This window comes from Salvia hispanica, chromosome 3, assembly GCF_029641045.1.
Source record: "Salvia hispanica isolate PSC_SH4W2 chromosome 3, Shi_PSC_v1, whole genome shotgun sequence".
Lineage (NCBI taxonomy): Eukaryota > Viridiplantae > Streptophyta > Magnoliopsida > Lamiales > Lamiaceae > Salvia > Salvia hispanica.
Window position 1 is genome coordinate 29671069 of NC_142694.1, and position 13929 is coordinate 29684997.

Consider the following 13929-nt stretch of genomic DNA (forward strand, 5'->3'; position numbering starts at 1 on the left):
TTTTCCCAATAGTTCTTAAGTTGATATATACCTCTGTTCTAGTCCGCTCCTTAATTTATTCGATAAACTTTTCCCACACAAAGATCAAATAATGAGTTTTAGAAACAGATTATATCTACAGCAGAGTACAAGAAATTGCATTGAGACGTAGCAAGCAATCAATGATTCCTCAGAGAATTAACCGGTATGACTCTAAGCCGTAGATATCACGTTTTGGATTTATTCTACCATGTGATATTGTGATTTAAATGTGTTTCTAGCATGCAACTGGTTTTATGCTTAAATTAGTACTTCCCATGTTCCATTAAAAATGTAACGTTTTCCTTTTTTGGTTGTCCGATTAAAAATGAAATGTTTTCCTTTTTTGGTTGTCCCATTAAAAATGAAACGTTTTCTAAAATGGAAACAACTCTATCTCTAAATTTTTTATCTCTCTTCATTAACTAACAAAACAACACTACATAAAATCTCGTGTCGATTCCAAATGTTTCATTTTAAATGGGAAGGAAGGAGTATAATTATATGATCATCTAAATAGATCTTTATATTGTGAATTTGTTTAATTTGCAATCTACCGTCGAAAAATCCTAACAAGCGTCGTTATTGCTTTCTGGAAAGGAATTTTTGAAAGAGATGTCAGACTAGATCATGCATCTTGCTCTGGTAATATGGTACGATATTGGGGTCTCCGATAGGTATAGAACGGAGACCGGAATAGCGCCTATGCAGAGGGAATTACTCGAAGAAGATGAAGGGGAAGAAGCTTACATTAATTCGAAAAACATGCCTTACAAATGAGCATCAATCAGCTTATATAGCTGTTGTGCTGTACAGAAATAACAAATTCTTAACTAACTACTCATCTATAATCTGCTATGACGCGCCTATGGCGAATACATCAGTGATTCTTTACTCCACGTGTTGCTTGCATCCAAGCAACACGCTTATTTAAATCCATCTTCACGCTTATTCCACACATGCTCCTTATCACGTACCAAATCTCCCCCCATAGAATAAACCTTGACCTCAAGGTTTGAAGTGCGGGAAGCGCTCCTGAAGGTCATGTAAGAACTCCCACGTCGCATCATCCGGGAAAGAGTTCGCCCAATGCACTAAAACTTGGGTGGCCGGTCTGTTTCCTCTCTTAACCAACCGTCTCTCCAGAATCCGCACTGGCTCCAAGAAGGTGGCGTTGCCTACAGTCGGCAAGGTGCCATGAAGCTGCGCAAGAGGCCCCATTTTCTTTTTCAACTGGGAAACATGGAAGACAAGGTGTATTTCACAGCTCGAAGGTAGCTGTAACTTGTAGGCCACCTCCCCAATCTTATCAATTACCTTAAACGGGCCAAAAAATCGAGGGCTAAGCTTTTGAAATTGCCTATCCCTAAGAGTATTCTGGCGATAGGGCTGGAGCTTAAGGTATACCCAATCACCAATAGCGAACTTCCTATCAGACCGGTGTTTATCGTGCTGCTGTTTCATTCTCTTCTGAGCACGAGATAAGTGGTGCTTAAGAACCTCCATCATAGCATCACGAGCCATGAGACGCTCATCCACCTCATGCACTGCCGAATCTCCTTGGAAGTAAGGAATGTGGAGCGGATGGTGGGTAGCCATACAAAGCCTCAGAAGGTGTCGACTCAATGGCCCAATGGTAGGATGTATTGTACCAAAACTTTGCGAGACTGATCCATTTGCTCCATTCAGTCGGCTGATCCCCGCACATGCAACGCAAATAAGTCTCCAAACAACGATTGACCACTTCCGTTTGGCCATCCGATTGAGGGTGATACGCGGTAGACAAGTGCAATTCGACCCCTTGAAGCTTAAAAAAATCGGACCAAAACTTGCTAAGGAACACCTTATCACGATCACTGACGAGGATTGTGGGTAACCCATGCAACTTGAAGACGGTATCCAAGAAAGCCTGCGCTACAGACATTGCTGTGTATGGATGACTCAAGCACATGAAGTGAGCGTACTTAGTTAACCGATCTACCACCACCAATATGGTAGATTTGCCGTGAGAGAGAGGCAACCCCTCAATGAAGTCCAAACTCACCTGTGACCAAGCTTCCTCCGGGATAGGAAGGGGCTGCAATAGCCCGGGATATGCGCTGTTGTCGTACTTAAATCGCTGACAAACATCGCAAGCCCTGATGTAGTTGCGTATTTGTTTTTCCATGTTCGGCCAATAGAAGAGGGAGGAAAGGCGCTTGTAAGTAGCCAAAATTCCCGAGTGGCCCCCAGAACTCGTGTTATGAAAGAGATGAATAATTTTCAGCCGCAAATCACTGTCATTCCCCACCACCAAACGACCTTTACGGCGAAGTTGATCACCCAACCAAGAGTACTTAGAATTCAGAGAAGGATTCTGTTTCAACTCCTGGACCAGAGCCTTCAGCGAATCATCAGTGGTCCAAGAAGCCTCAATAAGTGGATAAAGGTCAGTCGAGACCGATGTGATAGCCATACAAAGAATATCAGAAGAATGGACTCTCGACAATGCATCTGCAGCCACATTATCAGTACCCTTCTTATAAGAAATGACAAAATCAAATGCCATCAGTTTAGAGAGCCAACTGAGCTGTCCCGGGGTTGTGAGCTTTTGCTTTAACAAGTAGGCCAAAGTTTTATGGTCAGTCCGTACCTCAAAGGGCTGGTGACCCACATAGTGACTCCAATAAGTGACTGCATACACTATGGCGAGCAATTCCTTATCATAAACCGATAGCTGTTTCATCCTTGGTGAGAGTGACTTGCTGATGAAAGCAAGAGGGTGCCCTTCTTGCATTAGCACAACTCCTATACCATAGCTCGAAGCATCGGTTTCAATAACAAACGGCAAAGAGAAATCAGGCAAAGCCAAAACAGGGGGTGTAATCATAGCTGCCTTCAGTTCAACAAAGGCCTTATCAGCCAAATCACTCCAAATGAAACCTTCTTTTTTAAGCAAATCAGTCAGAGGGCGAGCAATGATGCCATATTTCTTAACAAACTTCCGGTAGTATCCCGTTAAACCCAAGAACCCACGGAGTTGGGACACATCCTTTGGTACAGGCCAGTCTTGCATGGCGCGGATCTTCTTAGGGTCAGTGGCAACACCCTCTTTAGAGATAACATGCCCCAAATATTAAATACTTGACTTGGCAAAGTCACACTTGCTCTTCTTCGCCATAAGGGAGTGCTCCCTCAACTTAGCAAAAACTTGTTGTAGGTGTAGAAGGTGGGAGTCCATGTCGCGACTATAGACCAAAATGTCATCAAAGAAAACGAGAACGAACTTCCGAAGGAATGGCCGAAATACATCGTTCACGAAGCCTTGAAATGTGGCGGGAGCATTCGTGAGGCCAAAGGGCATCACAAGAAATTCGTAGTGCCCATCGTGTGTTTTGAAAGCAGTTTTCGGGACATCCTCTGTTTTCATCCGAATTTGATGATATCCCGCTCTAAGGTCAATCTTAGAATAGACCGTAGCCCCATGTAGCTCCTCCAAAAGTTCATCAATCAACGGAATGGGGTACTTGTCTTTAACAGTGATTTTGTTAAGTCTCCGGTAATCAACACACATCCTCCACGAGCCGTCTTTCTTCTTCACTAACACCACCGGAGAAGAAAAAGGGCTACTACTAGCCTGGATCAGACCCTGCTTCAACAAATCAGCCACTAAGTTCTCAATGATATTTTTCTGCAAGGCAGTATGTCTGTAGGGCCGAGAGCACACAGGGGAAGCTCCACTTATCAACACTATTTGATGATTATGGGAACGCATTGGTGGAAGTGAGGTAGGTTCACGAAAGACCTCCTCCTGAGTATCGAGGAATGAACTGATTTTTGAGGAGTGAACAGAGGTATCACCTCCCACAGGACCTTCTGTAGCCACAATAGGGAGATCAGGTTCGCATACCTTGATACAACACAATTCAATTCCCTCACTGTGGCTGATTAACTTGTTCATTTCCCTCTCAGATATAGGTTTAACCATGTTGCCCTGCTGGCTACCTCTAAGGACATGTCTCTTTCCTTGAAGCTTAAACTCCATAGTTAAATGCTTAAAATCCCACAATATGACTCCCAATGTTTCCAACCACTGCACCCCTAACACCATGTCACAGTTGCCAAGTGGTAATAGAAGAACGTCAGTGGTAAAGAAGGTACTTTGCAGTAGCCAACACAACCCTTTGCACATCGCATCACACTCCAGCCGGTTCCCATCAGCCACATCAACAAGAACAGGTTTGATGGCGGTAAACTTCAAACCCAAACACTTAGCTAATTGCAAATCCAGAAAATTGTGTGTGCTGCCGGAGTCTATAAGGATGTTAATAGGCCTTTTTCCCATCCTCGTCACCCTCATGGTCCTTAAAGATTTAGGAGAGCCAGAAATAGCATGAATGGAGATTAGGGGACTGTCCTCCTCACATGGCTCCTCGCATGGCTCCTCAGCCACATGAATGTCCTCATCCGCATCCTCCCGAACAGGTTCATCAATTTCCAGTAGGTATAGGTATTTCTTAGCACAAACATGACCACGTTCAAATTTCTCCTTACACCCATAGCACACCCCTTTAGCACGACAGTCAGCCATCTCCTCTGGACTGAGGTAGCGCCTACTCTTAAATGACGACACAGGGGTCGGCAGCAAAGAAGAGGACATAGGACTCGAACCTCTCATCTCATTACCCCCAGATCGCATCTCACCCTGCTTTTTAGGAAGGGGAAAGTACCCATCCCTTGTCGGAGTAGACAAATCCTGCAGGCGCGCAAAGCGCATATGCGTGCACCAAGGTTTGTGGCATAAAAAGCCTCACGGCACGTTGGACGGGGGGTCTCAATCCATTAATAAAATGGCTAATAGCATAGGCCTCAGTAAGTGTTACACGACCAAGAAGCAACTCAAATTTATCATGATAGTCGGTGAACGAACCTGTTTGCTTGAGAGCTAAGAGCTCAGTCATCGGATCTCCCAAGAGGTGATCACCGAAGCGCGCCTCCAGAGCTTGCAGGAAAACAGCCCACGGTGTAGCCATAGCTCGCTCCGAATATTGCACCCAGTTTTTGTACCACTGCAACGCGCGACCTTCAAAATTGATAATAGCTAGCCTGACCTTCGCCTCCTCGGGCGTCAAATCCACGGCGAAAAAGTGATCGCACCTTAGGGTCCACCCAGCCAAATCCTCCCCAGTGAAAATCGGAAATCCCACCTTAGATTGGCGAGTAGCAAAATATTGAGGTCGATTCGGGCCGACGGCCGCAGCACCCCCGCCCCCAATTGCAGGCGGCGCTCCTCCACCCGTCAACAAACGTGACATCAGCTCATTTTGTTGGATTTGCAGTGCCAGAAACTCCTCGCAGAGCTCCTTGAAGTTGAGATCGCGAGAGCTATCCGCTTGATCGCGCAATTTCTCCAGATCCTCACGGTAGCTATCAGAGGCCGCGAGTTTCGACAGCACCTCAGCGATGGCGGTCGAAAGAGACTCCTCCAAGCGGCGAATGTCGCCCGATCTAGTCTCAACCATGGTCGGCACAGAATCGGCCAGGCTGATACCAGTTGGTACGATATTGGGGTCTCCGATAGGTAGAACGGAGACCGGAATAGCGCCTATGCAGAGGGAATTACTCGAAGAAGATGAAGGGGAAGAAGCTTGCATTAATTCGAAAAACATGCCTTACAAATGAGCATCAATCAGCTTATATAGCTGTTGTGCTGTACAGAAATAACAAATTCTTAACTAACTACTCCTCTATAATCTGCTATGACGCGCCTATGGCGAATACATCAGTGATTCTTTACTCCACGTGTTGCTTGTATCCAAGCAACACGCTTATTTAAATCCATCTTCATGCTTATTCCACACATGCTCCTTATCACGTACCACAATAACTTTCAAACAGAGAAGACAGAGTGAAATGAGCCAGAAGAAAGGCGCGAGACCGGCGGCGGCGACGGGCTTGTGAACGACAAATACGAACAAAACCACTGCTTAATTATATGAACTTGAATGGCATACTCAACGATTACATGGAAGATATGTGCGAACATCGTCAATTATCACCTTGGACAAAAGTTAATTTGATATTTACAAAAAAAATTTTATTTTCTCATTAATATATTACTTATACTATTGGGTTATTTTTTACTCCCTTCCATCTGCTATTAGGAGTCTCATTTCTTGGCGGCACGAGTTCTAAGAAAGGTTAAAGGTGGATGGAAAAAAGTTAATGAAATAAGGGACTCACATGCATATATTAGTTTTAAATGAAATGTAAGTGGAATAAGTTAGTGGAAGCTGAGATCATATTACTATTTATGGTAAAAGTGAACCGGGACTCCTATTTGCGGACAAACTAAAACGGAAAAACGGAATTCCTCGTGATATTTTAAAAAAAGTACTCCCTTCATTTCCTCATAGTTGAGGCAGAACTTTTTGGCATGGAATTTAAAAATGGATATTGACTGTGTTAAATAAATAGATAAAAAAAGTAAGAGTAAGAAAAAAAAAAGTAGAAAGTGAATAAAGTAGATAGTGTAAAATAAGAGTGAAAAAAAGTGTTATTATATATGGAAATGATTCAATTTAGACAATAATCAAAAGATCCTTGTGAAATGAGTACAAATTCCATGATCCCTCCACATCATGTTGGCATAATGATGTGGTGTGCCTCACCATTAATTTCTTGACAAATGGAAATAAATGGGGTACACATGCCACATAAATTGGACAAATATATTTGACGGAATATTAGGAGTAAACGTTCATTTGCTTAGTTTATGGAAACTCCCCTGATAATATTAAATATGGAAATTTCCATATGTAATTGGCGTGTATGATTGATCTCATATTATAATATAATAAATTAAACATATCAAAAATATTCATCTTGCATAAATTACTTTCATGTGTTAAGGAAAAAAAAAAGTCATACTACGACTCTTTGGTGATAGTACTATTTTAAATTTTATGGATAAAATCTTTTTTTCTTGTTTTATACTCCCTCCGTCCCAAGGAAGATGACCCCTTCTTGGGCGGCACGGGATTTTATGCAACTTTATTTTGTGTGTTAAATGGAGAGAGTGAAGTAAGAGAGAGGGGATAGAGTAGAGATAAAGGGGTTTCCATTTTTGGTAATGGGTCATCTTGGTTGGGACAAACTAAAAAGAAAAGTGGGTCATCTTCAATGGGACGGAGGGAGTATATTATATACTAGTATATACGAAAAAAATTTATAATAAAATTATGATTATAACTTAAATTTTGTTAGTATAATAAATTGCTCCTAAAATTTTTATTATCTTTTGTTAGAATAATAAATTACTCCTAAAACTATGATATTGTTTAAAAATCTCGAATTTTTATATGCTCATAAAAAGATAATAAAAGTTTTAGGAGTAACTTATTATGCTAACAAAATATAAGTTATAGTCATAATTTTTATTTTAAAAAATTTTCATATATAGCATATAATTAAACAAGAAAAGAAGGTTTTACTTATATCCATAAAATTTCAAATAGTACTATCACCAAAGAGTTATAGTATGAATAATTTTGAAATCAATGTATATATATATGTATACATTGTCTGATTGTCGTAGTATATTAACGCCTATAACATATGGAAGTTTCCATATTTTAATACTGCACGTATTATTAGGGGAGTTTCTATGAAATGAGCAAATGGACGTTTACTCCTCATAATATTCCGTCGGTTTGAAAAACATATATGTCCAATTTATGTGGCACGTGGACCCTATTTATTTTCATTTGTCAAGAAATTAACGGTGAGGCATACTACATCCAGCGACGTATGCAGCTTAGAACAAGGGGTACTAACTGTACCCCCAAAATAAGTTGAGTGCGTTAGTACCCCAAAATAAGTTGAGTGCTCTGGTGGTTCCCTAAGCACTTCTGCATTTGATTCCCCCGGCTTCGACTCCCAATCATGGCATTTGGCGTAGTTTTAGTAGTTTTATGTTTTGTTTAAGTACTTTAGTTTTATGTTTTGTTTAAGTACTTTGTTTTATGTTTGCAGGTTTTAGGTTTATACTCCTATCTCATTTACATTTTTAATAGTACGACTTTGTTTTTTTTCTTTCTATTTTTAATTTTAGATACCGGTAGTTGCATTTTATTTTATTTATAATTAAATATTTTTTATTTATTAATTCAGAAATTCAATTAGTTATATTTTTTATTCTTTTGTTCTATGATTTTTTATGTGATGCGAACTCTAAGTTTAATTATGTTGTAAAATGAATATAAATTGAATATTATGGTAAGATGTTATTTTAAATATTATTTTTTTTTAACATGTTATACTCTATCTTTTCCATAATAGATGTCATATTATTCTTTTTAATTTGTCCCATAAAATTGTCACATTTCTTAAGTTATCTTGCATACTAATATAATTATACTATTTTTTCTCTCCACTTAACACATAAAATAACATCTCCTAAAATTTTGTATCATTATTCAAGTGTGTCATCTATTATGGGATGTCCGGAGGGAGTATTTTACATAAAATTCGCACCCCCAGTCCAAAAAGTCTGGATACGCCACTGACTACATCATTATGCCAACATGGTGTGGAGGAATCATGGATTTTTTACTCGGGTGTTATGTCCTTTGTAAAAGCACTTTGTTACCTTCAAAATGCAAAGGTTGTTTAAGGTGGATTGATTTTCTTTTATACTTCTTAGGTGTGACCTTGAATCATATAATTGCTCATTTTCACTGGATTTTGGGAGGCTGAGACCATGTCCTGAGAAAACTAGAAAAACGTCGTGGTGGCCGGCTATCTCCTCTCGCCCAGGACAGTGTGGATGATGTGATGGGTAATCAAATGGTTTGGTATCTGATCTGATATGGCAATGGATGTGTCTGTTTTTTCAGTTATATTTTGGAGGGAAAGGAGTTGGAGTTTTACAAACAAGGGAAAAGGAGCAAGCGGTGCATAAATGATACTATAATTACAACCAAAAGTTTGCAGCCATATGTTCCCAACTGAACATCAGTGACATGATTTCTGAATGAAATTTCAACTTAGTAGGATTGAAAAAGCTTATTGGTTTACCTTGTTTATATTAACATGGCTGAAATTGTGTTGTTTTTCCTAGCCTTATTTTAGAATATCAAGGATCAGACAGCCAACATAAACATACTATATATATCACCATACATATTTATAAATAGTTTGGTCCTAGAAAATGCTAACATGGGCTAATAAAAAGCAGTAATATCAATACACAAATGATATATTGTGCGAAAAATAGCATATCCAAAAAGAATGAAAATACCTACAACAATGCAATCTCTCTCAAGCTCAATATATGGTAGTCAAGGAGACTTGCGATTATAAACATCACAAAATGGTGGACAACATAGTTAGCTATCGACATCAGCACAATACAAGAGCTGCAAGAAGAAGAGACATGCCACTGAGGATGGTGTTTCCCACCAGCGTAGGCTGCCCGTTGGGTGGAACAGGGCTCGATGCTGTTGAGCTACCACCAGTGTTGTTGGTTGGAGCCTTAATTGGCGGCAGGGGAGGCTCAATCACACTCTCATCTGTAATAATGGGGTTAGGAGCCTCTGCCGGAGGCATAGCTTGACTCGACATAAGTCCAATAAGGCCGCCAGTGGGGACTGGTAACATGTATGGCGGCAAAGTTTCATACCCTAAACATCGGTTTTCTGCAGGCCAAGTTCGATGTGTTAGTAACAACAAAAACCTCTTATATAGTTGTGAGCATCTATAAGCAGTGAGACTCACTTTTGTATCTTGCAACAGTTGCAGGGTAGTCGGTTATGACACCGTTAACTGAATAATAACCGACGTGAGAGTTAACCTCCAGATATGGATCAGAGAAGAAATCCCAAGGCTGAGACACAAACTCATTTTGGAAAAGTTGCACATAAACTGAAAGACCAAAGCCTTGGAGTTTTGGAACTATTGTCGTATCATGAGAGAGGAAGAACTTGTCGGTAGGATAGACAGATTCTTTGGTGAGGACGACAGAGCTTGCGAATTTCTTTATCTCTGAAATGGTGGAGTTCAAGATATCACCAACGTCGTCCTTAATCTCGTAAACAAGCTCGTAGTTACTGCTACGCTTAAACTTTGACAGCACGGCGCTGTCACTGGATCTTATCATAATCTTCTTATTCAACCCAGCCTTGCTTAGAGTATCCAAAACCACATCAGTCACACCTAAACCTTGGTACACAGCCAGATACGCAGCATTCTGCAAGAACGAGAATATGCTTAACGAAAACCAACAACCACGAAATGAAGAATACGATGATGTAATGTAACTCACCTCAATGCTGATTATGACACCACTGACGGTAGATGTATTTGCATACGCCAAAAATTCCGATAGTTGCATGAAGTTGCCATCATTTTTGGACTTTGGATTCCGGAAAATTGAATAATTTGAAAAAGGGTTGTAAATAGCAGCTGCATTGATACAAATATTAGCCTACATTCAAGTTCAACTATATAATGGAGTGTCATTTTAGTATTAGACTTACGGTGTAAGTTGCTGATTTCGGTCCATGTGAGATTATAGGTGAAAATTCCGTTAACTATGCCAAGTTGTTGATTATCTGCTGCCCTGTTGATGGATTGAGAAGCAGTTGTTCTATCCCTGAGGTTGATGGATCCCAAACAAAAAGGTATCCCCTCACTCGTTATTTGAACAGGGCAATCGAGTATATCTGCACCATCTGATACAGCCTTTTCATACGCCTTATCAGTACAACCGGGATAGTCTCCACTTGCTCCCTCGTTCGTGATGGCCAAAACCTTTACTGCATCTCAAATTTGGCAACATCAAAGAGGTGTAAGTAATTCAAGTGAAACTAATGACAAGAATTGTCCTAACCTTTGGCAGAATCATTTTTGCTCATATGGGAATAGCAATCTGCAACATAACATGTGAGAGTTTTTATTCCAATAGTGGAAGTAGAAATGTGAAGTGAAAGATGACAAAATGTATAATGTTACGCACCGATAGATGCTGATGCAGTCATTGGGAAGTCCGAGATGACACCATCAACCGAAAATTTGGAATTGTCGATGAAGGCGAGATACTCAACTACAGGATCATAGCTGTAGTTATACGGTAAAATGGCATCGTTTACGAAATTATACGCAAAAACTTGTAGACCTGCTGCATGAGCATCAGTAACAATAGTTTCGGCTTGCTGCAAATATAGGCTGTTGTCCACTGGAATTATGTACTTCTTTGGAACAATGATTCCAGCAGAAAATGTTTTAATGAATTTAAGATTGCTTAAAAGTGAGGCATAAGTTTGGTTTGTTGTTGGCTCCACTTGATCAGGCTCCAGAAACTGGAAGACGAGCTTAGTCGGGCTGGTTCTAAACCGTGATGCAATGCTCCTCAAGAAGCCTACCTCCGGTGACGAAATGTAGTTAATAATGAAGCGTTTGGATGCAGTAATGATGTAATTCCGGATACTGTGGTTATGTTGGGTGAAGAATGCATCATGCTGCACAAGAAAGAAAAGGGTGATTGATTAGTGATGAGGAAATGGCAAGTGTAGATGTTGAAGATGAATGTATTCATACCGGAACACTTAACCACAATCCAGGTGGTTTTATTTGTGACATTATATCATCAACACTAACAATCGGATTCACAGAGCCATCGAAATTGGGAGCCCGGGAATAGATCCTCTGTTTTACTGAAGAAAAGACAGAGTGAGATTGAGAGATGATTTGTAAATGTTAAGGTTGCGTTCGTTATACAGAATTGATATTAGAATTCCAAGGAATTGAACTAAAAATAGAATTCAAGTCTATATCCAATGTTCTGTAAAATGAAGTAATTTATATAAATTGAATATGAAGAACTAGTGCAAACACATACGCTACACAGATTCACTAAATACACACTGCACATACACACACAATACACATTGCGCACACTAACACACACTGCACACAAATACATAGCACACACAATACACATTGCACACAACACATACACTACACCACACACTACATGCAAACACTTACAGAGCGTGCGCCTACACGTGTCCGTGCAATGTGCATGCGCTATGTGCGCTTGTGTACTGTGTGTGTTTGTGCGTGTATTTTGTATATGTATATGTGTGCAATGAATGTGTGAGTGTTTGTTGTCTATGTGTCCGCCGTGTGTATATAGTGTGTGTGTTTCGCTGTGTAGTGTGTGTATTGTTTGAATGTGTGTGCTAGCAAGTGAACTGTGAAGGTACGTAAGATTATACTCCCTCCGTCCCTGGAAAGTATGAATTCTTTCATTTTTAGTCCATCCCTGAAAAGTAGTACTCCCTCTGTCCCATAAAAGTTGAGTCACTTCATTCTGTGCACTCGTTTTGAAAAAATCATATTAAATGGTTAAAGTGGATATATAGTAAAGTAGATTTGAAAATAATGTAGAGAAGACTCTTATCTACGTTATTCTCGATTTTACTTTACTATTTATCCATTCTAACTATTTATTACGATTCTTTCAAAACGAGTGCAAAAAATGAAGTGACTCAACTTTTATGGGACAGATGGAGTATGATTTTTCTAATTTTGAAAACTCATTTTTCTCTAATTGAATGAGACTCATTCTCCACTAACAATATTTTAAAAACTTTTCCTATCTATATCTCTCTTACTTTACCAATTATGCATTAAAACACGTGTCAAACCGAAGGGAGTAACTATTTGGAATTCCAAGCATCTATTTATATATCTAATTCAAATTGTGGAATTCAATTTTCAATCGAAATATTTTTATTATACCAACCACTGTATTTGTAATTGAAGGGTCCAATTCCATAGAGTACCGAACGGTAATAGTAATTGATAGCAACTTACTATTGACGGGTTGTAGATCCTTGAGGGTGAAATCAATGGAGAACCATCCTTGAGTCGAGACAGAGTTGACAAGATAGGCTTTCTTTCCCTTGGGATAGACAAGATCAATGTCGGAAGCATTATCGAGCCTGATGTCCGGAAAGCAAATTCCAGCTCCATCCTTGGTAAGCTGAACATCGCACCACACCAACGAATCCGGCGTCCCAAACTGCGCTGCCAAAGCATACGCGTTGAAACTAGAGTCCGGAAGTACCCCCGAATATCCACCTCTTGCTATCACCACAGGCTGCTTTCCTGCAAACAGATTACACAATTGTTAGTATCATATTAATTTAATATTGAGTTTATCTAATGTGGGATGTGTTTGCAACTCAATAATAACAAACTCCCTTAAATATCATCATTATTACCCAAAAAAAAAAATTACATTACAAAACAGATAGATTTAACTTCACTACTACAACTTTTATCTTTTAGTAAATACTCGTACTATCAATTTTGGCAGTGAATGAATGAATCAAGAATTCCCATAATTCTGAAAACAAGAAGTTAAATGTTACCGGAAAGTGTCTGCCAGAGACGGCGAGATCTCTGGGAAGAAACCAATGCGGCGGAGGAGCAGAGCAAGAGAAAGCACAAGGGGCTGAGCTTCCACATTGATCTGCTTCTGCTTCTGCTGGTTGAGTGACAAGTTATCTGGGGAAATGAATAATTTAGAGAAAGAGAAAGAGAGATGTTTTGTTATTTATCTGATAGCACGTTCTGGTAGCCTTATAAATGATGTAGATGAGTTCATTAATTTGTTACTACACTGATTTTATGCAGAGCTAATTCAGTAGTAACTTCTTTTTATTTTATTTTTCCTTTTTGTCTGATTGCGGCTTCGTTGACGGCTTCTTCGCCCAAGTCTTACACTTCTATGGCTTCAACTGTGGTCCCTTCATGCAAATTGGATCATTTTTCTTACTCATCTTTTCTCAGGAAACATGTAATCTTATGCAATTTTATTCTATGTGTTAAGGGGAAATAATAAAGTAAGAGAAATGGAATAAA

The 13929-nt window shown here is 39.7% G+C and overlaps 2 protein-coding genes across 2 annotated transcripts; both read right to left on the minus strand.

Moving 5' to 3' along the window:
• Positions 1–641: 641 nt before the first annotated feature.
• LOC148930528 (uncharacterized) lies at positions 642–5651 on the minus strand. Its single transcript, XM_089066507.1, has 2 exons — positions 4928–5651; positions 642–721 (listed from the first exon to the last, which is right to left on the minus strand). Exons 1-2 carry the CDS (start codon positions 5649–5651, stop codon positions 642–644), a joined length of 804 nt encoding a protein of 267 aa, XP_088922633.1.
• Positions 5652–9222: 3571 nt separating this feature from the next.
• LOC125214723 (glycerophosphodiester phosphodiesterase GDPDL3-like) lies at positions 9223–13664 on the minus strand. The gene is made up of 9 exons (XM_048115857.2): positions 13437–13664; positions 12877–13170; positions 11596–11711; positions 11015–11516; positions 10889–10927; positions 10536–10814; positions 10322–10461; positions 9775–10246; positions 9223–9695 (listed from the first exon to the last, which is right to left on the minus strand). Exons 1-9 carry the CDS (start codon positions 13531–13533, stop codon positions 9400–9402), a joined length of 2235 nt encoding a protein of 744 aa, XP_047971814.1. The 5' UTR covers positions 13534–13664; the 3' UTR covers positions 9223–9399.
• Between the last annotated feature and the right edge of the window lie 265 nt (positions 13665–13929).

What these genes read in the sequence shown, in the direction of transcription:
- LOC148930528 (XM_089066507.1), bottom strand. Translation starts at nt 5,651, where the DNA reads ATGCAAGCTTCTTCCCCTTCATCTTCTTCGAGTAATTCCCTCTGCATA. An exon ending in CTTAGCTCTCAAGCAAACAG is followed by an intron (nt 722 to 4,927) that starts GTTCGTTCACCG and finishes CCCTCTGCATAG; the next exon opens with GCGCTATTCCGGTCTCCGTT.
- LOC125214723 (XM_048115857.2), bottom strand. Translation starts at nt 13,533, where the DNA reads ATGTGGAAGCTCAGCCCCTTGTGCTTTCTCTTGCTCTGCTCCTCCGCC. An exon ending in GGATCTACAACCCGTCAATA is followed by an intron (nt 11,712 to 12,876) that starts GTAAGTTGCTAT and finishes TCTTTTCTTCAG; the next exon opens with TAAAACAGAGGATCTATTCC. An exon ending in GATTGTGGTTAAGTGTTCCG is followed by an intron (nt 11,517 to 11,595) that starts GTATGAATACAT and finishes TTTCTTGTGCAG; the next exon opens with CATGATGCATTCTTCACCCA.